Source organism: Ischnura elegans, chromosome 2 (assembly GCF_921293095.1).
Source record: "Ischnura elegans chromosome 2, ioIscEleg1.1, whole genome shotgun sequence".
Lineage (NCBI taxonomy): Eukaryota > Metazoa > Arthropoda > Insecta > Odonata > Coenagrionidae > Ischnura > Ischnura elegans.
Genome location: NC_060247.1, coordinates 115,295,365 through 115,322,134, shown reverse-complemented (window position 1 = coordinate 115,322,134; position 26,770 = coordinate 115,295,365). Strand labels below are relative to the sequence as shown.

The window sequence follows — 26,770 nt, the reverse complement described above, 5'->3', positions numbered from 1 at the left end:
TAAATACTTAAATAATAATGTCTGATGGAAATATCGTCATATCATCGTCTACTTTACACTCCATTCGACTATTGTTTTGCCCTCTTCATAAATTAGTTACGATTCTTTTGTAATTCTAAAATACCCCATGAAAGTTTCTTAGATTGTCTACTATAATAATAATAATATAATGCTTAATTTGCTCCAGGAATGACGTTTTTGGAACAGTAATAAATGAAAACGCCTCGAACAGGTCCGGTGAGGACAGGAATTACAATAAAGTGATCAGTTCAATGTTATTGTACTTTATGAGTGAATTACTTTGCAATAATTTTTCGATATGAATCAAGCAATGAATGCCTCGGGGTTAGATCCATTCGTCCTGTCATTTCTCTATCAATCAAATTCTTTTGAGAATATTTCACCCCCACAGATATCGTCTCTGAGCTAATTATCTGTTCCGTATGATGTCGATTTTGCTGAAATATGGACATTCTGTTCAAGTAAGATAAGATTACGTTCCCAAAGTCACACTAGAGGCATGAATAAATAATATATTTGCGGAAGGGCAGGCAAATATCAATGTAAGGTGGGGTAAATGAAAGTAAAATATTTTTTTTAAATCTCTCAAAAGTTCAATGACTCATTAAAATAATTCGTAATGCGGAATATATATTTTTTTCCGTCATACCTGCTGGGAATCGGGCACTCCGCCCACCCCCCGTAATAATAGCCTCTCTCATTTTCAGTTGCGAGGCAACATTTCGCGCCGGCCGCATGCGAGCCGCACTCAGTTCAATTGGCGCGGAGTCGGGTGCGGGAAACTGCGGAGCGCGGATGAGACGCCGGCGCCACCCCTCGGTTTTCACGGGAATTAATTGATCGGGCCCCGGCCCTGCGCAATGCACACACCAAGTGGAGTGGTCGTCTCCCTCCCTCGCCACCCCTGGGAGCTGAGCTCGAGAGATAGCGGACGAGAGAGAGATCGAGAAGGAAAGCTGTGCCCAGGGCCAGCCTTGGAGAAGACGACATCCAGACAAGGGAAGGGCCGCCGAGTTCACAGCGAAAGTCGAGGCTAGACGAGCTCCGAGTGGGTGAGTGAGCACCTAAAGTGAGTAGATTCATGCATGCATGCTCATGAGCCCTCCTCTTTCCCCCCACCCCCCTATTTCCCCGAAACAGGCGACGCTCAGGTCGCGTATTGACGCGAGCAGCGCCATCGCTCGCACAGGCGGCGATCCCGCGAACCACCCGATCATGTAAACAAGTGGGTGCTATGTCGAGGTAAAAATACCTCCCCAACCACCGATCATTTACGTATACAGATTACGAACGCACCTCTGCACGCTTCGCTATTGAGGCAACATCGACCCGGAATACTGACCTCGCGCTGTTTATATTTTCTCCTGAGATGTCCATCAACGATACGATTGTCACCAAGTTACTTTGGTGACGGTAGTAATAACGACTTCGTGATTTTCCATCATCATCATCATCACTGGTCAACAATCCTAAGATTGCTATGACGCAGCTCTCCACTCCATTTTCTCATCACCTTTTGTCACCTACGTATTTATCCTCCTTCACATCCTTCTTTACTTGTTCCACATATTCTATTCGTGATCTTCCTTTTCCGTTATTGCCATCCACTTGTCCCTCGACGATTGTCTTCATCGGGCCATCATGTCATAGTATATGGCCGATGAGTTTGTTCCGTCTTTTTATCGAGGTTTTCATGAGGCTTCTCTTCTTTCCCACACTTCTAAGTACTTTCTCATTACTAATTCAGTCGGTCCATTTGATCCTCGTCATTCTTCTGTGGCACCACAATTCAAAAGTCTCTACCCTTGATTTCTCCGCTTCTATCTGTGTCCATTTCTAATTTCCATAGAGAAGTATACTCCAAATGTAAGTTCTGAGGGATCTAGTGATTTTCCATACAATGTTTACTTAATGCTACCGATTCCGACACTCAATGTGTCATTATCAAGGGCACGACAAGGAGTGGAGCTGTACCCTAGAAAATGGCACATTAAGTGTCGAAACTGGTACAACAACACTCCTTGATGTACCCTTGATGATGACATACGAGTGTCGAAACCTTTTCGGTTAAATAAACGCTGTGTGGAAAATTACTGAGCCGTTGTCATTTCCATCATCATGACGAAATTCCTCAAAACTGAGCATGCAACGATTGAATCATTTGGACTATCTGAGCTTTCCCGGTGAATGAGTTGAATGATGATCCCTGATTGGGTCTTGTGGAACATTTGACAGTACTAGGCGGTCGCTGATTAGTCCCTGAACCAATCAGGGACCACCTAGGTGAAGGAGGAGGTTTATATACCGGAACACTAATTACATCGAAACTTGAAGCATGTCACATTAGCGGTGAAAGATACTTCGTTATCTCAAGAAGTTTATTTTTTTAATAAATTGTGGAAGTAACGAAGTATCTTTCATTGCTAACGGAACGCTACTGACATCGGCATTATCAGCCCTGAAGATGTTGGGATAGTCTCCCGACGAAATGTCGGCCTACAATATGCACACCCTAACCCGGTTGGAAACCCGAGAAGAATTCATTCATTGAACCATTTCCTTGGGTTTGAACGAGCGCAGCACGACCCATGACGTGCGTGACGCCAGCAGTCCAGAGCAAGCTCCTCATGATTTTTTTTTACGTCGGTACCAATGTTTTGTCCTATCAATGCATCTACTGTTCATACGATCAAAATTCAAATGTCATTTTCACACACTCCTTGAACATAGCAATTGCCAACTTTTTCTAAAATGTCTTTCATTTCTAATGACCATTTTTTCTAATTTACCGAGTTGAAAACTAAAAGTCGCTAATTAGCACTGTTTCCGAAAAAAAAATTGAAAGAAACCCCCGTCGCGACATGTTTGCAGCAGTTGCGTAACTAGGACTATGTTTTGGGGGGGATGGGATAGCCTGGAGTGGCGATCTCCTACCCCCGTTGGGAAAAATTTTTGAAAAATAAAATGCCTGGAAATACATTTCACATCACTTTCACATTTAAAAAATAACTTTAAGCTGACGCAGTTATTAAATGTCAAAACTAGACAATAGTTTTAAATATTTTTTTTATTTCTCTGAGGCTTTGGGGGGGTCTATTCCCCTCATCCCCCCCCCCATAAATACACTACTGGTTTGCAGTAAAATGTCTGATCTTTCCATTTAGGTCGGCAAAAATATTATTTAAACGAGAAGGAACTCTCCTGACCTCAAACTACGATTGGTTTCATCAGTTCTTCGTGGAGGAAATCAATCAATGTAAAATGTTAATCTAAATGCAACCGGCTTTATCATTATTTTGACTTTATTTACTCTTTTGACAGTTAAAAATCGGGTCAGCCATTGAGCAGAACCTCCAATCGTTTTAATATTCCGAACACTTACGGTTACTCGTCCTTGCACCTAAGTACATGAAATAACTCACTGATCCCTTCAGGGTAATTTGAGTGGTGTTTTTTTTCTTTCATTTTCATCGAGTGATTTTTAATTTATTTTCTCCGTGGAATTCCGAAAAAAAACGAAAATATCGCACGAAAACACGTGCACGAGTTAGAGAACATCCTCCTCGTGATCATGAAGTGCAAATACACCTCACAGCACCTGCATCCTAGCTCCTTCAGGGCTCGGCCGCAAATATTACATGGCTATTGATACCTATTATAAACGGCAACGTTGTCCTCGAGGCAACTACAACCCCTCGCCGCGGGGCGCAAAGAGCCCACAGTGTGTGACCGAGGCGGATCGTGTGGCAGGGCCCGGAGATATTCATTCCCCTTCAGGGCCGACAGATTGTGTGCTCGACCCATTGTTGGACGAGGAATTATCACACGAAATCACTCCAGAGACAGATGACAGTCAGGGCCCGATTCCACTGACATCTTTCGATTTTTTTCTCCATTTTTACTGTACAATACGGGAGTAAAGATACACAATATCCGGTCGGAAATTCTGATCCGATAATCTGCTGGCAGGAAAGCACCAGTGCGCCGGCTTCGCTGTGCTCAAAGAGTAAGATTATATAACGGCGATTTTTGGGGAGGGAATGGGTTATCGGGTTGGTGTGAGTCGGGTTCGAATCCTTTCTGTGGCGGAGATTTTTCAGAATCCCATAGCGCCAATTAGCGATAGAGGCAAAAATGACGAGGAAATCATGGACAAAATAACACTTTGAAGAAAGTGCAATGACGAAAGGTGTGTGGAATAAAGCAACAACGCTATAAACTCATGATTGGGTGTCAAATGCGGAGATCGCATAGTTTTGTTTTGGCTTTGAAAAAATTATTTAATCAAGTGCAAGCAATACTATTTATGTTACGGAAGGCGGTTTCTCTGCAGGCGGCATCTTTGAGGTTGCCTGAAGCTCCTTATTAATAGTGTGCTCCAAACGATTATACCTATGGGTTTAATTTTGGAATAAAATACATTGATGGCTAAGTTCTAACAACACGCATCTCAAAAATAGCAAATTTTCAGGAGAGCTAAAAAACGATTAATTTCTTTTACTTGTACACTGTAATTAAAAACTAAAAGTTCATAAAACTTAAAAAAAAGCATTTATTTGCAAACAAAGAGTTGGTTTTTGCTTGAATTTTATTTTTTAATGTTATAACACTTTGTTTAAGATACCTATCTCAAACCGGCCGAATTTGAGATACGTGCGTTGTTAGAACTTAGCCATCGATATTATTATTATCATATTTTTATACTTTGAGTACCATGTCGTATGCATACGAAGGGGGCGCCCCTCACCCCCTTTCCTTAAGCCACTAACATAATTTAAATAAAGAAAAGATCGTGGCACTATTCCATAATTTTTTTACTGCGTACAACGCGTTTCGGTACAAGACCAGATGTAGTCTTGTGGATGAAGTCTTGTACCAGATGATGGCTCTGTGAGCCGAAACGCGTTGTACGCAGTAAAAAAAACTGTGGAAAAGTGCTACCATCTTTTATTTATTTAAATATGTCTAACTTCCACCAATTAAAGCCTCTGTTGAACTTACACTAACATAATAATATTGAAGTTTACAGTTATGATGATGGCTTCAGCTTTTAATAACTACGCAGCCTCGAGAGCTCAAGTTTACATTTCCTCTGAGTAACTGACCCTAACTGCACGAATAGTGAGCATATAGGAGAACACTTGGAAATTTACTGGGCAGTTGGACAGTTACTTAAACGTGGTACCATATATATTACGCAAGTTATGCTCTGGTCCAGTACTCCAGTGACACCGGGCCGCTTAGCGGAAAAAGATTCGTTTCATAAATAGGAAGTTCGTAACAGAAAAATATTTCTGATAGCTCGGAACGTAAGAGTAGCGGTGATCAAACAATTTTAGGGGCAAAAGTTATCCTTAATCCATGATTCGCTTCGGTATCATCGAATAATTTCAGTTTAAGACAACTACATGATCCCGTAGTATAGGGGTCCATTGGATTCAAAACACCCCGAAATGTTCGCGACGTACGGTCTTAATTGTATCCAGTCCAAATGAACCGCTCCCTAAAATATACCCCCAACCCCTGGAAATGAACCCTTCACATCCCCCGAATTTTTTTCTGGTAACTGCCATGAATGATCATCATCTTCACCTAAGGTCAGCAATTCTAATTTATCTGATGCAGCTCCCCACTCAAATTTTCCTTCAACTAATCTCTCGTTTCCAATTTTATTTCCAAGTTTATTTTCTCGTTAAATTATATAATGATACTGAAAGATGCCTCCAGCACACCCTAATGAAGATAAGCCCACATTCCCTAGTTTTCTCCTGCAGTCAACATAATGTTGACCTTTGCCGAAAGAATGCAGAAGACAATGGCCTACACTCGCAATTGTCTTTTAATTAGGGTTCAGAGTCAAATTTAATGTGTTCAACAGTTTTATCGACCAAAAATATAGCTTTTTCGCAACAAAAAACGTATGAATTCAATCTATTTCTAAATGATTCTGATGTGGCTGATTGAGTAACACTTTGAAACGAAGTAAAATATCGCTTTAACACATAACTTCAGGGTCTCCACGCAGGAAACCTTGTCAATATGTCCCCATGAGCCAGTGCCACTGACATTTGAATATAAAATTCGAATTTGAACGAAGGTAACTCGATGAATGAGTCCGAAGATGAAGCTTCAGGCTGGCAATCTCCTTCACCCCATATCGGCGCTATCATTGTCCAGGGGAAAATTTTGAGGGACACAATTTCGGATGAAATTAATACAAGAACTGATTTCTTTCTGGTCAACGTGCACGGATACTATTAAGCCTTCATAGATTTCCATAACCTGTCTCATATCCTATCGTCACCCTAATTACCACGCTATTTCCATCCCGCATCCTGTCCTCTCCTATCGCTCCCCTATTCTTGAATTCAAGGATCCTCCGCCCCAGGGATTATATTATACTTGCGCATGCTGAGCACTTGCTGCGTGAACATGGGAATACATATTTCGACCATAGCCTGGGGGTGGAATCAATAGGACATTCTTCATTCCCGAATATCAAATGCTTCTTAATCATTCTCCCATTTTCGGAAGCATTCAATAAGAATCTTCTATCTTCTTTCTCGATACTCTTCAAGCAGCCCCTCTCCTAAGTCAAAGTATTCGTTCATATCCTTGCTTTCGCGAGGACCTTGAGTAAACTTACTCTAATAATTTAGCTAGTAGTGTGACATGACCATTCTAAAACAAAGAAACCAATTATGAGACATTATAAAGAATCGTAAACGAAGTGACAAATTAGAAAAGGAAGTCTTGTAACGACATGGATGCGAAGCATGTCAGAAAAAGGGTGTTCTGTACTACAAACCCCGCCGCGCGGTAAATCTGAGCGTCCAGAAGCGTAACTGGCAGAGCATTCGAGCGGCTATCGGAAGAATCAAGGTTCGAGACTCATTAAGGAACTTATTTTTTCTGAGCGTTATTATATAATACATTTTTGATATAATTTCGTTAATGTTGCTTTTTGGTGCAGTATTTATCCCCAAGGATGATCAAATAAGAGAGACACAGATTGGTGGTAAAAGGTGACGAACAATTGTAATCTAAATCTCCTCATTGACTCATTCCCGTCACTCTGAGCAACGAAATAAACAGGGATAAGCAACGAAGCCCTCTCGCACGTACTTGAAGAATCGTTTAAAGATAAAACTCAAGCATCATACAAGTATTGAATCACCAATGGACCGGGACACCGTTATTAAAAGCTCTTCAAATTATCCTCAACAACATCTGCTGACCTGGAAATCCTCCACCCCTCACGACGTGGGCAAACAGATAATGGATTCTTCGGGAACATCATCGGTTCGGGAGCCACGACATGCACCCCCCCCCCCCTGTCCACTCGTCCCCCTTTCGTGGGGGGTGTTTTCCCCTCGCTGTCGAGGACTCTCAACCACCCTCACCCAAGGGGTCCTATTCATCTGCGCACCCCATCTCGCGGCAAAAAAAGTCACGCAGCGAAGAATTCAGGTGACGCGCGTACATTTCACGCGAATAGGGTAGTTTCCTTCATCAAAGAAACCGAAAGGCATTGATTGCGATTTGTTACCCACCATTACTGTATTCATAATATACAAATTATTTCGTTTTAGAAATACCGGTTTAGACGAATGGCAATGGTCCATTTTTATCCTCATTTGAAAAGGGCCAGATTGGCGCCCATGCGATGCCACTCCACGTGACGTCACAGGGACCTAGTTTCTACACGAGAGGATAGGAGTTATGCATCGTCTAAGGTTACCAATGCATGCATGAGGCACAGAGCTCAGGGAAACATCTCATAATAATCACACATTAAAACTGGCTAAGGTCGGATAGTTTTCTTCGTTTGATAAGCTATTAATTAACCTTTTTTAAGCCAAGCGCTACCATCCAGCAAGGCACTCAGCTACCCGCTAGCACCCTGCGTCCTATCAGCGCTCAGAGCCTCGATCAAGGTCACCTCACAAGGCGGGAGGGGGAACCAGAAATACGTCACACGGAGAGATTTCCTTACCCGTCGCGTTTTCGCGCGCTTGAAATTTTTCACTTTTCATTTAATCGTGAAAAATAGATATCGTCATTTAAAAATCTAAAAGCGTGAAATACGTACTCCAGGAGTAATAATATTCCGATATAGGCAATAAAAAAATAATAGGAAACCACCCTATTTATACGTCACTGAATGCACATAAAGGTGCGGGTGAAATGTATCAAGCACATTCACTCAGCATAAATAAGCAAACGGCACTTACGTCCGAAGATTTTCGCGGGGTTGATCAGATTATCTCTGCAATTTCTTCTCATCGCGTCCGTTGTCTTTTGCTGACAATATTTTATTCGACCTGACAGTGACCTTCGACCTCAATACGTTGACCGCAATGTCAGCGAAACTATGCCAACAAAAGCCAACGGACGCGGTGAGAACTCGAAGAAAATGCAGAGGTCAACACTCGTGTCCCTTTCGCAGCTCAAATGATGACTAGGCTAGCGCACATTTTCACACAATTCCGTTAAAGAGTTGATAGATAAAAAATAAGTTGAACAAAGAGATGTTATTCTAATCTTTAAGAAAAAAAATATTGCTTTTTAAGTGAAATCCTTCGGTTTTGAGGTTTCAAATCCACACATACAGGGTTTGTCCGGAAAGTAATAGGACTGAGTCGATTTAAAAAAAAATATTGAGCTAATCGTTACAATTCTTTAGAAACTTTCAAAATGGGCTCCTTTTGCGTTGATGTATTGCTGCCAGCGCAATTTCCAAGCATTGAAGGCGTCACGGAAGGCATTTCATCGGCCATTTCAGGCAAGGAAACAAAAAAATGTCCGGGGGGGCCACATCTGGGCTGTAGGGCAGGTGGTTAGGTAGCTGTTCACAAGAAAGGCGATGTGAGCCGCAATTTCTGGTCGTCAGTGAGCACTTTTGGGACCATCTTCGCGCACACCTTGCGCATGTTCAAATGCTCTATCACAATACCATAAACCACAGATTTTGATAAATTTAACATCTGGGCAATTAAACGAATACTTAGTTGACGGTTTGAGTTCAAAACTTTGCGCACACGAGTCACATTGTCGGTGTTTGTCGAAGTCGCAGGTCTTCCAGCACGGTCTTCATCAGCGACCTCTTCCCGGGCCTCCAAAAAGGTCTGGTGCCACCGAAACACACCACTTCTTGCTAAAGCAACATCTGGGTAAGCCTGCTTGATCATATCAAACGTCTCTGTAGCAGATTTACCGAGTTTCACACAGAATTTAATCGCGTACCTCTGCTCAAACGAACGCTGCATTTTCGGCTTGCACCACTCACAGAAACACGTCGGGCAAAAATGTCTGTCCTGACTCTCCAGGTGCTCGGAGACAACAGACCAGCCGCTCGTTCGTTAGCTATGAACACCCTCTACCGAATCCAGTTCGTGCGCGCACGCTCCGAAGTACAGTCGCGGCGGAAGAAAATCAGTCCTATTACTTTCCGGACAAACCCTGTATATATCATTAATCTGTTGAATGTCGGAAAGCGCGATCTTTTCGTATGAATTTGCGCACTGAAATAATTATTAGCCTGGAAATAAAATCCTTCGCAAATCTTCCAGCAAAGAATTCATCGTTCACGAACTGTTCTAAAACGTCACTTAGGCCCGAGCACGTGACCAAAAAATCGTTTGCATTCAAATTTACTTTTGTTCCTTTCCTTGATGGAATGAATTCTCACACCGAACGATGCATGATCTATTGATGAATTTTACATTTCAACTTTGAATTCCTCCCGATTAATTGTGGTCGCGTAGTTACCAGAGTGAACATTTTCCCTACGATCCCCTTTCAGTGCCATACAGAAATAAGGTAGATTTGTAAAATCTCTCTCTACACTAATGTCAGTACGAACGCCGAAATGTCGACAAGTAAAAATGTTCATGAAAAAGTAAACCACGAATTTATAACAATTCCCTACAGAAAATAATTTCTGAGGCCTACAGCTCTCATGTTTCTTTGACCCTCGATTTTTAGGCCCATCTTATTCACTTAAAAGAACGCATATCTACAGCTTGATCGGTCTTTTTAAGTGATTTTTGAAATAATTCTATGATGCTCCTGTTTTATCCTTAAACGATTCCTCAAGTGCGTGCGTGAGAAATTCGTTGCGTAGTCTGGTTTCTTTCGATGCTTGGATTGATGGGAGTGAATTAGTGAGATTTGGAATTTTATATTATAACTATTAATTCGCTTAAAAAAACGTTTGCTATCATGTTGAAATTTTCAGGGAGTATAACGTAGACTGTTCTCAGCATTTGCATGTATCTCAAATTTCAAAATCTTACCATTCGATAGAAGTGTTAGTTGACTATTCTTTTAGATGCATTTTTTTATATTGGAGATGGAGGCTAATTTTGAACAGGGTCTACTCCAACCCTGAAATTTTCGAGATGATAACATAAGTTTTACGCGAGTCTTTTCCGTACCACGGTCCAGATGGAGGAATGATTCTTTGCGTACGTTTGCCATGTAAATATCGTCTAATGGAGTGAAAATTGGTCACTCAGTTACTTTTCAATGCAGACTGAGGACGTTCAGTGGTGTCATGGCAAAATTAACACTGCCAGAACGCATTTTCCTTAATTTTTTTACAAGTGAAATATTACTATTTTTTATATTACAAGTTATTCTTTACATTTTATTACAAAAAATTTTATTTTATTTACAAATGTATACATTTGAAATTTTGAGGAACCAAAATTGATAAAAGTGTTAGATGACTATTATGTTCTTTTTTTAACCAGTGCCAGAAGGGAGTTCCGGCGCGTTCCGGCACAATGACACCACTGAGGACATCGGAAAACCACCAAAAAAGCTGTTGTGGTTCCAACACATATTTCAGCCCCCTTCTCACGTGCCTCAGCACCGCACGCTTTTAATTGCCGTGACATAAAGACACGCACTCCTTTAAAGAATAGACACATTTCTGGAAACACGCAAACATTCGCAAGGGGCGCGGAGCAAACACGCGTCGGCCGTGTCAAGCGCCCACTTCAAAGCAAGTGACGACAAGCACTCAAGTGGCCTCCCAAAAGCACTCGTCCCCTGCTTTTAAGCATAAAAGAGTGGTCCGAAAAGATATTTTAAAAAATAAGGGTGGGTGACCGTGACTGCTCTCTCGACCCACCCCTCTCAGGGGAAGGGCGACAAAGATGGCATATGGGAGGAGGGGAATAGATTCGGAAGAGATTATTCGGCAGAAGCGTGAGAGGGGGTGGTAGGGAACGCATCCAAAGTGATATCTGAGGGATGTACACGCAGCAGGACACTCATATTCCCTTCGCTCTCTCCACATATGTGGTGTCGCGCCGCCAAGAGACATCATTCCCCTCTAAAAGAGTTAATGTATGTATGTGCCTTCATGAAGGAGAGCCCGAGGGGCAAACCATATGGCCCCCCTGGCCGTCCCCCCCCCCCCCTCACCGGGGTCTCCATCCATTGTGCCAGCATATCAGGGGGCCTCACAATGGGACGAAAAGCCAGCCCCCCCCCCCCTCTAACCTCCTCCCGAAATGCTAAATGCCCCCCCCCCCCCCTCCCCGTGTAATAGAGTTCTCGGAGACAAGTTGAGTGAAATCGGCGATGGGGATTAGAGGATTGGAGTGACGGTGGATGGTGGTGGTGTGCCTCTTTGTCCGTGTTAAATGCACTGTTTCATTGTCATCACGGACGGCTGCCATCAATGGGAACCGGTGTCTCCTCAATGGGCATTCCCCCTTCCTCCGGTCAAAATGTTTTCTTTCGCCCGGTCGACTTCCGGGCCGTGGCCGAGAGGAAAGTCGATTGATTTCGCTCCAGTTGATGCTGCGGTCCGCGCGACGTCAACGAGGTGCTCCATCGAGGCGAGAGATAGCGGGCGGACGTGGTAGACCTTTAAATGTTTAAGAGCGCGGCAGTCAGGTGGCGATTGAGGATATTTTAAAAATATTCCTCCCTTATGGCACAACGATTTGAGTCGTTTACTGCACCTCCTCGTCACCGCACGGCATTAACGAGATGCTCCATCGAAGCGAAAGATAGCGGGAGGACGATCCTTGTTTTTAAAATCCTACATGAACACAAAATTTCGACGAAAAACAGCGTTCGCCATCTTTTATCGTATCGGCCACAAATACTACAACTGAGTCGTGAAAGTTGTCAAGAACTAACAATAATATCCCGCTTAATAATATTGTGAATTTTTGTTGCTATTGAATTACTACGGAAATTGTGGCATTAGTTTTAACATGCTGAATTTCGAAAAAAATTCAATGCGGGTAATTTTTGCGAAATTTTTTCAACTTTGAGACAAAGTAATTTGTTTAAAAATGTCGCCTATGAAAAACGGTTTGCGTCAAAAATGCACCAATGCATTGACAACAACTGTGCGAAATTTCGACTTCCGTACTCAAAATAACCATTTTGGGGGTTTTAGCTTTTTTCGATTTCAACCCACTGTGGGACGTAGAGAGGTAGTAGACCTTTAAATGTTTAAACGCGCTGATGTCAGGTGGCGATTCTAGATTTGTTAAAATATTCGTCTATTATGGCACAACTATTTGGGTCGATTACTGCAATTCCTTGTCACCGCACGGTATTAACGAGATGTTCCATCGAGGCGAAAGATAGCGGGAGGACGTAGAGAGGTGGTAGACCTTTAAAAGTTTAAAACCGCGGCCGTCAGGAGGTGATTGAAGATATTTTTAAAATATTCCTCTCTTATGGCACAACTATTTGAGGCCATTACTGCACCTCCTCGCACCGATAGACAGAAGAGTCACGAGGGAAACAAGTGACTACATGAGACTTGCTCTTAAGTGAAAATCTCATTGCCAGATGCACCAGCATTGAACCCTCAATTTCAGTATTGTTATGGGGAATGGAAATAGTTAAAAATCTGTATGCCTATAAAAATATTGTATCCAAATCCTGACACTTTTCACTCTCCGCGAGTATAATGCCAATTCTTAAGCTAAGAATTGAAGCCAATCAGTAGTCGGAGAAAGGTCGGAGGCTCAGAGAAAATATATCAAAAAAAGGACGATTTTCGGATTCTGAGAATGTGACTTGTTCAAGTGGCCAAATCGAAGATCACGCGACCCCTGAATGGTTCTCTGATTAGCTGCCTTCGCCTGTAGCAATTGTACTCCTTTTGTAAATTTCGATAGGATTTTTTACTATAATCTAATTCATTCGAAGCGAAATTAGAGGAGTGTCAGGATATAAAGTAAATTTACTTTTCACTGAACTATCCCGGACTTCGTGGTGAAGCCGCATCGAATTGTCACTGTTCACATACCTGGCCGACATTTCGGAGGCGAAGCAGCACTTCATCTTCTGGGTACACCAAGCGATCAACTGGTGATTAATAGATCCTTGAACTTCTTTACCATTGGTTGGTTGTGCCGCATGGTGAGACCGATACGCGTATATTCGATATGGAAAGTGATTTTTTAAATTTACACCAGTTTTTCTCGATATCAGCAAACATTACTTTGACTGCAGATCAATCCCTATTATGAAGGCCTTTTTACATAGTTCATTAACTCGTTTGAGTTAATGCCTAAATGCATGACCGCGGGAATGAGCCCCAAAATGCACCGCGTTACCACCCAACTTAAATGAACGCATGAGCAGAAAATAAACCGAATACTAATACGATTTAATAATTCGCATACGCTCCACCAAAATCGTTCATGCAATAAGACATTAACTCGTATGCAGTTTGCAGGTTAATGCTGTTTGTGAACATGCCTTGATAAATTTCAATATTTGTGCATGTGAATTTAGCGGAGTACCAGGAATTATGTGAAATTCATTTGTATTTCATCCGCAAACTTTTTTCCATTTACTATAATTATACTGAAGTTTGGTTTTCGATGCTGGCCTGCTTTCGTGAGTCAAATTGAGCGCTTCTACCCTTATTTACTCACAACCAGTCAATTTTTACTGATACTACCCGTGAAAATGACCAAAACAATTATACCAAAAACTATAATAATGCCATACGTTATAAGTGCTTCATTTGTCAACTTTTTTTCTATTTCCTATAGTAATATTGAAGTTGTGGGTTTCGTTCTTGACCTATTTCAGTAAGCCACCTTAAACGCTCTTGTTTATACTTACTCGGGGGGAGAGGGTGGGCCACACTTCATTTCGAGGTATTTAAATCTCGGCGGCACGTGCAGAAGCCAATAAATAATAATCGGCCTCGCCTGCCCTCAACAAGGGATGACAACACGAAGCGAGAACGGATGGAGCCGGGCACACACGGTCGTCGTTTGTTTTCGCTTCGCACGGAATGCACTCTCTCGTCTGGGTAGGTGGGGATGGGGAGCAGGTGGCCACCACAATGGGTGCGGCGGCAAGTGAAACGCATCACAGATGACAAAAGTGTCATTTCCTCCCCCCCCCCCCCAATCTCAATGCGAGGCCCTTCGAAAAGGGGAGGGCCCCCGCGGCAATCCCATCATCACCCCATTCACGCCCCCTCCCCTTTTGCGCGGAGGATACAATGAATGGGGGAGCGTAGGAGGAGGGGGATTAGTGGATCGTAATTGCCGTGGATGTTAAAGGGCCCGAATGGAAGGGCGCATGCACAGCCACACACACGGACATTCGATGGTGTTCCCCCAAAAGGCTTTCCGTTCCGTCGCAGACCGCAAGGCAAATGTTTCTTTCTCGAGTGCGAGTAGTTGGTGCGGGCGGCGAGAGGCGACGCCACCATGCCGGGCCGTCACGGCGCGAGCCATAACAATCGTTTTGGGGGGTGGGGTGAGGGGGAGCAGGCAGACAGACAGCCGGACGAGGCAGAATGACCGATGTCAGTTCGCACCTCAAGAGCAAATTCATGCACACAGGGAGCTCAAAGTGGCTGCGCAGTGGGCAAAAGCTGAGGCCAGCACCGTAATCCCCTCCTTCAATATTGATAAGGGAAAGGAAAAACTAGAAAATGACTCTCTTCATGGACTTTTGTTTTAAAATATCCATTTTTTCCTACGTTTCTTTAGATATCTAACATACAAAAATTGCCGTGAGAAAAAAAATCCCTTGACCGGGAGAACCACAGACCTTTGATTCACGTGTTGCAGAGGATTTTATACTACTATATATACCTACTTATCTAACGTCCTCAGAGCTGATAAGCATCTATCTTCCTCAGTCCTGAGGACGTTTAGTAAGTAATCAAACGAAACGTCCGCCAATTAAGGAGATTTAAACCCGGTGTAAAACCCGTGAAGGTTTTTCCAACACCGTCCGCCAGGAAAACCTGAAACACTCCATCAAGTGAAATACTCGTAAATATACTGAGTTAAAATCCTGATTCTTTTCCTTATTGGTGAATGTTGACTTCAACGGGGATATCCATTCCAATAGATTTAATGAAAAAGAGATATAGCAATTTTCCACAAATTAATTTAATCAAGCACGACACGTTACGACCGTAAGGTCATTCTCAAGTACAATGCAGCCACCTTGAGCGCTCTTGTGCAAATGAGTTTACTCTTGAGTTGTGAACTTACATTGGTCATTCTGCCTCGTATGCTCGTCTGCCTTTGAGAATGACGTTACGGTCGAAACGCGTCGTACTTTGTTAATAAATCCGTGGAAAATTGTGATCTCTCGTTTTCATTAAATCAGGGTGTCATTCCGCTACATCTCGCCTGACTCAGTTTCTTTTATTTCCAACTAGCCGGCCACCCGGCGTTGCTCGGGAAGGATAGTACCCAGAGAAGAGGAAACTTAAAACTTGGAATTCATGGTCATATTGACCTCTCAATGGGAAAATATGAAAAAACGTAAGAGGAAACACGATTTGTCGGAAAGCACACTTAATCCTTTCTAACCCAGAGCTGATTATGGGAGGAATCAAATTTGAAAATTTTTCATTTTGAAAACTCGAAAATTTAACACTCAATTATAAGTAACGCGGCAGCTAAATATTTCGCCATTAAAATTCACTCTACCAAATAATGGGTAGTTTACATACTTCCTAAATAGAGCTGATAGTTAAAACATTTTTGATGTTCCTTAGAAGCAACATTTGGTTATAAAGGGTTAAAAGGACAGCAAGGTTATTTTGGGGTCATTTATTTACCTGTGAAAATGAAGTTTCGAAAAAATGCCGTATTGGATCTGGAAGTCACCAAATCGGCCTTCACCTCGCACAAAGCGCGCACAAAGATTTTCAAAAATGGCAGAATGAATGAGGATATTATCGGGAGGTGTTAGAGTTAGCAGAGGGCGAGGAATGGGTGCTAGGTGGCGCTGAGCGCATTTGCACGGTTCGGTAATTAGAAAACGATGCAAAGAACGTGTAGGACGCAACCGAAAGTAGCATTACGGGGTTGGGGAGCAAGAGATGCACAGATGCACCCGTTAATTACCTCACGTGATCAGAAATTTTGTTAATTCAATCTTGGTCGTTTAGCAAAAGCCGAAATTCCTTTAGCTCTGGGATCTTTAAATGTTATACTTTTGGTCCTGCTTACCGGAGTTAAATGAAAAATTCCATTAATTATTATTTAATTCCTTCCTCGGGGATCGAAATAATGAAATTTTCTCCCGGTCAATGGGTTTCTAAAGCTCAATCACCTGGTGATAATCCCGATAAAATGTCATTAAACCCATCAAAGCATTCGTTTTGATGAACAACGAGGGATTTTTGTCATGAATATTATTACTATATATTATTTTAACCACACAAGATAAATATCAACCCTCATATTTCAAATGAGTATGCTAGCGATCCTGTGACCATAATATTCCAATTGAATTCAGAAAAGTTGATTGCCGTGCATTGATATCAGTGTGTTACTATCTTTTCATCCGATAAGAGTAACAGATGTTGAATGGAGCTGTGTCAAAGCAATCCCAAGATTCTGGTCAATGATGATGATAACGTAATATGGCCAAAGATTTTTAATTCACACATTCCATTGAATAATCTTTTTTCTAAGCTTTACCATTATATTCCTTTTGCTAAATATAATAAGCAGCATGAATTTCGATAACAACTTAAATAATAAATTGGTAAATTTTAATTAGGGGGTCCGACATACTAGATTAGCCTACCCTTCATTTTTTGGGGGTGGGAGGCGAGTGCGGTAGTCCAGTGGGCAGAACACTTGGCTGCTCATGGGAGAGTCCTATGTTCAAATCTCAGATGAAATCTTCGAACAACCTCACACTGAAATTCTCAGCTATGCGAGGTGCCTCAGAGAATGGAACTAGAGAGGCTGAACCCTGAATGGTGGAAGGTTATTCGGGATTTCCACCGGGTAGGGTTCTCCAACACGGCAGACGTTTCGATGAAAAAGTCGTCGATCGTCATCAGAGCAATGGGTAGGGATGCCTTGTTGATGAGGGCCGACTCGTTCGTCGAAACGTCGGCCCTGATGGACCTGACCCTCGTGGAAACCTCGAATGACTTTCCACGATACAATTCGCCGGGAAAAGCAGCGATCATTCTTGACCCCTGAATGTGTGAACTACACAGGTCCAGTGACACTCTCCCTCGTAATGCGATCCGTTAAACCTGTCGATGACACTTTCGTCAGCTTAGTCCATCGTTCGCCGCAGATGCATCTGCCTGATAGCCGTGACGTCACCCTCCCTCTCTTGTGAGCGTCCGCCATCTGTCATCGTGGCACCTGCATCTCATCCGCTACCACCGCGACACAACGAAGTAACGCCGACGGATTGAGAACGTGAAATGAATCTGATAATTCAGATGCAACTTTGAGAAATTAATTTACGTAACACCTAAATATGAACTCTTGAGGTAGGTCATGTAGAAAAAACATACTAGCCAGCGTTATTTTCCATGTTCAAGACTTATCATACTAAAAGATGAGATGTGCAACAGATACAAAAGTGGCTGAGTATAAAAAATTAATTTTACAGTGCATAAAATATCCAATATAACATTTAAACGAATACACTTCAAATTTAAAAAAGCAGATTTAGAAATTAATGCGACAATTGATAGAAGTTTATGTTATTTATATTAAATAAATAGATTATAATATATGTTGCTCCAACGTTTTTTATTATGTTGGTGAAATGAAAATTTTTATTATTTGATAGCCAACATACAGATTACCACCTCAATTTTTCAAAAAATTACGGGGGGTCAGCCGCCACCCTCCCCATACCAAATCGCCACCGTCTTAGATACCCCTCCCTCGCTCGCAACGGCTTTGAGCATCGTCTTTAGATACTATAAAAATTTTCAAAAGTTCCCAAAAATCGACTTAATGGTAAATATACGGTGCGAGCTGTAGTCAAAGAGACTCACTAATTGGCCTTGGGGTCATAACAGAGACGATCTGGTCAGGTCGGATGGTCGGTGATCGCCGAGGGCCCCGAGATTAGGGGGGGCCCACAACGCTCGCGTCTATCGTGAAGAGTATATGAGAGGAGTTATTAAAAAAATTCTCAGATTACTTAAGTCAAAGTTTTTTTGCAGTTAAATTTATAATTTGTCATTAGTTTCTTTACTTACAACATACTCTGTGTACCAAAATTATTTAAATAATAAATGAAATAAAGGTATCGGAAGATAAGAGAGGATCTGATTCTTTCTTAAAAGGGCTATTCGAAAATGTTATTTTAGAGTTTTTTTTTCAGATTACAGAGCAGTTTCAAGAAACAAATTCACTAAATAGATAATAGAACCATAGTATTTTTTTATTTTATAAGCCACGGAATTCTCACTTTTCGTAGTATTTTTTTCTTGCGAAATTGATATATTTGATTAACTTTTATGCATAATGAAAAGAAAACTTTGTGATTCCACATAAATATTTAATGTACGACCTAGATTTCGACGTGGTGCGTCATAATCTGGTACAAATGCATAGAAGACAGAGAATAAATGGTCACACACAAAATCATTTTTTAAATAAAAAAACAACGGTCTGAGGAGAGGGTCAAGGGGTGGAAATGCCAGGGACGGAGTTTGGTCGAAGAGATGGGATACGGGTGTAAGAGCATGGAGAGGATTTTGGATTTCCGTACTTACATTGTCTTCAAAAAAGGGGTAGTGGCGCGTGGGTCGGGTGGAAAGGAAGAGTAACTTTTATATAGTTTTTAAGAGCCAGAAAATCGTCAAAATATATTTCCGGGGTAGCAACTTCCTAAAATTTTTCGGCGGAGGACCCCCGAATTTCCCGGAGGGAGTGCCCTATCAATCCCCGCAATCACGCCAGACCACCCCTTGGTCATAAGAAGAAAAGTTAGCCCGAATGGAAGTAATTTGAACGATGCAACAGAGAGAGAGAGACGAACCTAATGCTCACTGCGGTGTTTTCTGAATATTTCCAAAGTGTCCCGACTAAGGAGAACACATAGAGAGGGCCTTCTCAGACCGTCCCATGGAGCCTTGACTTATGCTGCAACTTCACGCCCGTCTTAATTCGTTTTCAAAAATGTACGCAAGGCGGCGATAAGCGCAGAGCGATCCATTTGTACCCATTACTTGCGATGGAATATTTGCGCACGAGAGGAATAACATTGACAAGATACTAACTCGATAGGTTATATCATCAAAAATATGAATTTCGGTTAAGAGACCTATAATGAAAAGTTATTAACTAAAATTTTGAATGTGCTGTATACAAGCAGGGGCGCAGCTAAGAATTAAGGCTGGGAGGGGTTTCAAGCGCAACTAATAGCGGGGTGTCTGGGGGTATGGAATACCCGCCACGGTAAGCGGGAGGTGCGGGGGCCCCACCAGAGAAAAATTAGGATAAATAGTGAGTTTTACGGCTTTCTGAGAGATATTTTATAAATCCTTACACTATTCTTTAAGTAGTATTAAAGCAATTAAGTAAAATGTTTTCAACTTCAAAATGTCTCTGAGCTCTGGGGGTGGGGGTTCATCCCTCAAAACACCCCCTTCGCTGTGCCACTGTATACAAGAGGGCGTTTATTTAACCCAAGAGCGTACCCAGGATCAAAACAAGAGGGAGGAGAAGCCGTGGTCGTTCAAGTAGTAATATTTTAGCACATAAAAGGTTACTGAAACCAAAATCTTACGAATATCATTACAGCGATTGATTAGTTTTATTAAAATTTTCTGCTTGAAAATTTATGATTTTTATTTTATTTCCATGTCTTAAACTAATATAATTTTTCTTCAAAAGAAAATTTGTTCAAAACTTTCGTTTTGCACTAAATTTATTTTCGCTTCCGATCTTTTCGCAGCTGCCCCACGCTGGGTACACCCATGATTCATCCTAAGGGCAGGTTGAATAAACACCCTCAGGTACTCAACGGAGATCTTAAGGCCGTTTTACACGGGGCACGGAATTGTGCAGGTTGGAGCAGCATTTCTTTCTAAAATGGCGTGGAATTGCTCGAATGCATGAATGAAATTAGAACAGGGGCTATTTTGCCGTCTCGCATCCACGCATGTGTTCTAGCAATTCACCGCTTTACACGACGCAATTTTGACTGCGCCCTCGCACGTACGTCAGATTGCGTAATTCCGTGTACCGTGTAAAACGGCCTTTAAGTTGAGGAGTGCTGAATACTCTTCTGCCATGTCCACTAGGGTGGGCCGAAAAAAGGTTTCTTTCCTGATCAAATTTGCCCTATGCGAGAAAGTTGCGAAATGATAACAGGATCTCGCACACAATTTTTTTTCAAATCGGATGATATTAACTACTGCCGCCCGAGCTCTGTAGTTTTTAATTTTGCGAAAAATCAGGCTGATTTCAGAATCAAACGGTTATGGAGACTAATTTTATGCAAATATGGGATAATGAATAATATTAAAAAGTGGATACATGATCAGTGGACATTGTCCACCCCGGGAATGGTCAAATGGGGAGAAATTACCATGATAATTTCGGTAAATTTACAGCAAGCATCATCTGCTAAAAATGTTTAAACGAGTCATTCGCATGAAAACAAAAATAGAACAAAAGGTCCAAATCTATATCACACTATTAATAAAAAAGTTATGCCCTTCTGCGGTTATCTAGGTCATCTGATCGACGAAAATTGATATTACTCGCCATATGGAGGTTTTGGTCCCAATTTTGTCATATTTTTTACTTACAAAAAGTGTGGTACTATCAACGAAAATGAGTAATAGCGATTTTTGAGTTATCATTAAAAAAATTTACGCATTTTTTTAACAGGAGATAACGACCAATTTGGAAAACTAACACTATCTATAACAGGTGTGTCAAACACGCGGCCCGTGGGCCGCATTCGGCCCGCTCCCTTACAATCTGCGGCCCGCGGCAGCAAGACTTCTTCAATCGCAATGGACACTTCCTTTGCTCCTTTAAGATTTACAGCTCTCTCAGTTGGAATATCAAAACTTACTGGCACTTCATCCATATTATCCACATGCATTCCTACTCCGAAAATGCTCTCTTTCACAAATTGTCTACATTTTATCATCTTGGCCGCCTAATCTAGCGATACTTGTCGAGGCACGACTATGTACTTAAATTATTCCTGTATTTTATATAATTCTCCTGTTATTGGTCCTGAAATACATATGCGGCCCTCGAGCTGTATGAGTTGGCTAATGTGGCCCGCCAAGGTGAATGAGTTTGACACCCCTGATCTATAGCATACATTTAGGTTGCCAACTTTAGCCCAGTACAGCTATTTGCACGGAGTAAGAAAAACAGCAAACCAAGGCGCCCGACCAACTTAAAATTAAAGCGATTCAAGTATCAAACTTTACACCTCAGTTTGACACTGGTGCACTAAAAAAACGCCTGTAAAAATTGAACGAAACTCGAGCTGAGGAACTAAGGCAGTTTTTCACATTTCACCATAGGAAAAAGATAGTTACCGTACCCTTAGGCTCTCAAGTAGTTAAATTTTAAAATCTGCCTATTAAGGTCTACAACCTACATGAAAAAAAGATGATAGGGATGAAAAATTAAAGTAATTTCCTCCTTCGGCAAGCAAAGCGCGAGCTCTAAACCTAACTCGCAGTTTAAAAACGTAATATTTACCATCTTACGCCCTTTGAGGTGAATATTTTTTACGTAGTATTACCACAGGTTTTCTACTCCCACAAACAGACTAGTGACAATACACTCATATCGGAGATAACTTTTTTCTGCCATTTGTTTCATAAATAATAAAATAGGTCCTGACAATTATATTTTTAACGTGGCCATTTTATCGCTATTAAGAAGATAAATAAATAATAAGGACAGTTTTCTCTTATGTTTCCTACTAAAGATGTCCAGATTTTTGTTTACTTTTGGCAAAATGTCTTGATGGATTGAAGCCAGTCCATTCAAACGATCTGATATCATTCTCCTGCAAAGATTTTTTTTTAATCGGCGTTAAGTGGAGAAATATCACAGAGCTCATGGTTTACCTGTTTGTGCATATGTATTTTTCCATCGTCTTGGGGGGAGCACGTACTTCCGTTCCCCTCCCCCAAAATCTGCCAATGGACGTTATTCTAAAACAATAATATCTTACTGTGAGATACGATATTTCAAACTCGCATCGCTTTAATTTTGAAACGGACGGCTATCACTCGGCTCCGTCTTTCAGATCGGCGGCACCTATGGCGTGGGGCACGGTGGTGCTCCTCCTTGTGGCGGGCGGGTGGGTGCAGGGCACCGATGTCCAAGTGGACGGACACCGCGTGCACCAACAGCTTAACATGCGCGGCCCGCACCACCCACGCAGCCCAGAGGTGCCCTCTCCCGCGCACCACGGCCACTACCAGCTGCATCGTCCCGCGCAAGGCGCACCATCCAAGATCACCCAGGACACGAAACTCCTCAGGGACGAGGAGTAAGTCTGAATAAACAACATTAACAAAGGTGGTCTAACAAATTGCGCACTTTTTTCAGTCGTTGGCGCGAGTGTGGCCACAAGCGAAAGTGCGAAAACTTCGCAAATCTTAGTGAGTTTGGTTCCTTCTCAGGGAAAATTTTCTGCTGTGTGAGTCATTTGGAACTGTCATCTATTTGCTTTGTACCACTGATCTGTATGTGCTTTCGAACTGCTGTGGAATTGAAACACGGCACACAGCAGTTAATGACGTCATAGCGTCCTAGCATGTCATCAACTCATTTGTATCACATTTTGAACTGCTTTGGATTTCCATTGGAAACTGCTATGGAACTCGTTTGTACCACCCGTTCATCCGTTTTGAAACTGATTTGTACCAGTTGGACATTCATTTGGAACTCATTTGTACCTACACCATGCTACCTGCTTTGTAGCAGTTCAAGATGGCGTATTCAATTTCCTTGAAGTTTATTTTAGTCTGTTTCGGACATTTAGGCAAGATGAATATTGCGAATTGAAGTGCGGCAGTGTCATCATCTTGCAATAATTCCATTGCTTTCCAAAGCATTAGTCATAAGCGAAGGACTTTCAAGCTCGACAAGGTTAAAACAAGTTTCATAATTTTATGTTGCGGAGTGAGGGGTAAGTGACTTTGGTGGTCAAGAAAGTCCTTACCGAGAGCTTAATTCCGATCTTACGTGGTTGATGTGGATCATTCAGTGTCCATTTTTAAGTGGAATGCCTTCGTTTCTGGATATTTTTTTCTTGAAAACAGTCATGTTATATATCTGAAAATTCAATGGAAAATGCGAAAAAAGGCCTTTCGGGGTAATTGAACTTGTCTACCGCGACATTGAAATATATTTTCGAAGGAGGGGTTCATGGCGAAAAAATTCAGTCCTAAAATACGGATCCAAATGTGGACATAATTATTTCCTAGGGATCGCGGAGACAATACATCGGTATGTTTTATGTATATTAATCTATGCAAAATACTACTTTTCCGGTAATATTAAAGAACGGAAGCAATGAAAAAAAAGGTTGCAAAAATGCCGTAAAATTCAATATTTATATGTGCGAAGTATATATACTTTGAAAGTATAGACATTTATGTTTTTGAGATAATAATATACTTGGAAACGCAAAAAAAACGCGAGCGCTATGAAGTTGTTATTGAATACCTTTATTATACGCAACCAAGATTCTCGGTACGCAGTGAAGATAATCTTGTCGCATTTCAAATCGGACCCAAAAATACGATTTAAGCAACAAGGAAAATAGAATAATTTTTAAACTCATTCGAGTGAATATTTGGGAGTTCCGTTTCTATTAACCGACTTCCGACTATTTCTTATTAAACCACTTATGCATTTTTATTGCATATATATTAAAGAATTTTCGTTTACCGACCAAACGTATCAGGCTGAACCTGGCCATGGCATGTTGGCGCGTAGAAGACAGTTCCAAAACAAATGATGACGTATATAAATCGCATGGATTTGTTCACAAAGAATAGACCTCTGGACAAAATTTTAATTTGCCTTCAAATATGTTCTAAAAAATCAATAAGGATAAATATATACGTAAAACGTTTATTATATGTAATAATTTTCCATGGAATGTTTTTTAATGGCAAGAAAAGGAAGCTTTTCTCATCAGCAGACACTCCCACCTCAATACGTATTTCCATTGGCTGACGGAAATATGACGTCAGCTCATGCAACCATGCGGCGGTCCCATGAAATTCATGGGGGTTCGGCGGATTTGCAAGATCTTCAGCACGGATCGGCACTTCGTTAGCGTTTCACTTTGAGAAGTGAACATAATATCGCCGTGACGTGCTTTTCCGAAGAGTGAAAAAGTTACTGGGGATATTATTTTGCTTCCGTGGGCATCATGGATCCTGGTTTCGATAAGGGAGACGCGAGAAACTTGCCTAAATTTTCAACTGCCTCAATGTTTACATTCATAGGTATAAATAGTAACTACTGAATTAATAGTAACTACATAAATTCTGAGACCCGGGGAGTGAAGATGGCTAGGTGAGTGTATCACCACGAGTGGAAATTGATTTTCTTAGGGTATTAGTTGATGTCAACGTTTCTAAATCCTTTTATTCACATAGAGTCAGACGAGAAGAATACGGCGATGATGCTATAAGTTACGTGGTAAAGCGTGATAAAAATGAATGCATCGTCCGTGATCGTATTCGTAGGTTCGATCGAAGGCCTATGTTGTTGAAGCCCGTCTTTTGGAGGAGAGCGGCGAAAGCGAAGTTGTGACTCTTTCGTGTAAGGATTGCATAGCCTGTTTGGGTACGTAAGACTTTACTCTAAGTGGTATTGTATCTTTTTTATTTAGCATTATAAGGAAAACAAATTTTCCCGTTATTTATTCGTGTAAAACAACCTGATGAAATTTTTAAGTGGTGAAATCTCCGATTTAATAGACATAATAATTAGTATTTCCTGAAGTGTGGAAAATATAATATGGAACTTCTTCGAAGTAGCCCACTTGCTCAAAATTTCACTTTTAAGTAACTTAATAGGATAAAAAAAAATCCCCTTTTTCTGTTGCTGTTCCTTACATTCTTTACCTACAGCAAAAATATAGGAGATAAAACTATCCGCTTATTATTATTACATTTGTTACCTATCAATGAGCTGTAGGGTTCTACGGTACTTATTCATTTGGTTTTGTAAGCATATATTCGAGTTACTCTAACATTGTCCAGTCTTTCCCTAGTTTCAAGAAAGAATTACTTCAGTTAATTATATTAGAGTTTTCGTAGTAAGTACCAATAAATCAAGAGACTGAAATTCGTCAGCACTTTTTCATCCCAACAGTTCGTCATTCACCGTCTTGGGGGACCGTGTGAAAATACTTATTTGAGGCATTTCCACTAGTATAACTGCACATAGGCACAATACAGTACTTATAGCTGCGCTTCGACAAATCGACGAAATACGTACGACAACAGAAACGGCGTGATATCCACAAAATCACTAATTCTTTACCTCCTCTACAGTAATGCGCACGGACGCGAACAACACTATTGCATGAGCTGACGTCATTCAAGATGGCAGTGGTGCGAATTACGTTCTTCTTGCATGGCAAGTGACAGCTATTTAAAACGCTCGAAATAAAAAAATGCAAGATTATACGGCCAAAGTGTTACGCCATTTAGATTAATATTTACACGTACTTTTCAGAAAGGTCTTTACCTTGATAGGTGTCCAGAGGTCTATTGCAAACGTATGGAAAGCAGTAACACATGAATCGTCTCCGTATACAGCAGTTACAATACGAATTATGACGTCTGGAAATCCTATCGAATCGTTCAACAAAGAATTGTAAACGTATGGAAAGCCTTAGAAAAATCTTCTCGGGATACCGCGCGGGTAAGATTATTTGAGAGCGCCAAAATAATAATATACCAACAACTCATTCTCCATATGTTGTTGATTATTCGGGCGCTCTCAAATAATCTTACCCGCGCGGTATCCCGAGAAGATTTTTCTAAAGTTGTTCGCCGGGAAAGTGTAAAATCATATGTATGGAAAGCCGTTACACATGAATCTTCTCATTACACAACAGTTACAATACGAATGATGACGACCGGAAATCCTGTCGTCTCGTTCAAAAGGAGTTCCAAATGAATCTTTTCCGTACACAGCAGTTACAATACGAATGATGACGTCTGGAAATCCTGCCGAATCGTTCAAAAGGAGTTCCAAATGTGTAGAAAGCAGTTCCACACGAACACACTCTGTACAAAGGAGTTCGAAAGGGGATCACAAATGAGTTACAAACGTCTTCATATTTCTAATTTTTGGTACAAATGAGTGGAAATGAGTTTCACAGCAGTTCCAATGCAGATTTTGGTGTTCCAAAGCAGTTTCAAAAGGGTTCCAAAGCAGTTTCAAAGCAAAAATTTTTCCCTGAGTTGCCTTAGGGCCGTTTTACA

The 26,770-nt window shown here is 41.4% G+C and overlaps 1 protein-coding gene across 2 annotated transcripts in view; it reads left to right on the top strand.

The window, feature by feature from the left end:
* Window positions 1–887: 887 nt before the first annotated feature.
* The window catches only part of LOC124154453 (multiple coagulation factor deficiency protein 2 homolog), a 32,402-nt gene continuing 6,519 nt past the window's right edge, over window positions 888–26,770 (top strand). Inside the window, exons 1-2 of one of the 2 annotated variants that reach the window (XM_046528194.1) lie at window positions 888–1,073; window positions 22,558–22,803. In XM_046528194.1, the coding sequence (XP_046384150.1) occupies window positions 22,571–22,803 (233 nt within the window). In that variant the 5' untranslated portion in view covers window positions 888–1,073; window positions 22,558–22,570. Of the gene's footprint in view, window positions 1,091–22,557; window positions 22,804–26,770 lie in introns of both variants that reach the window. The other variant, XM_046528193.1, reaches the window with a different exon arrangement.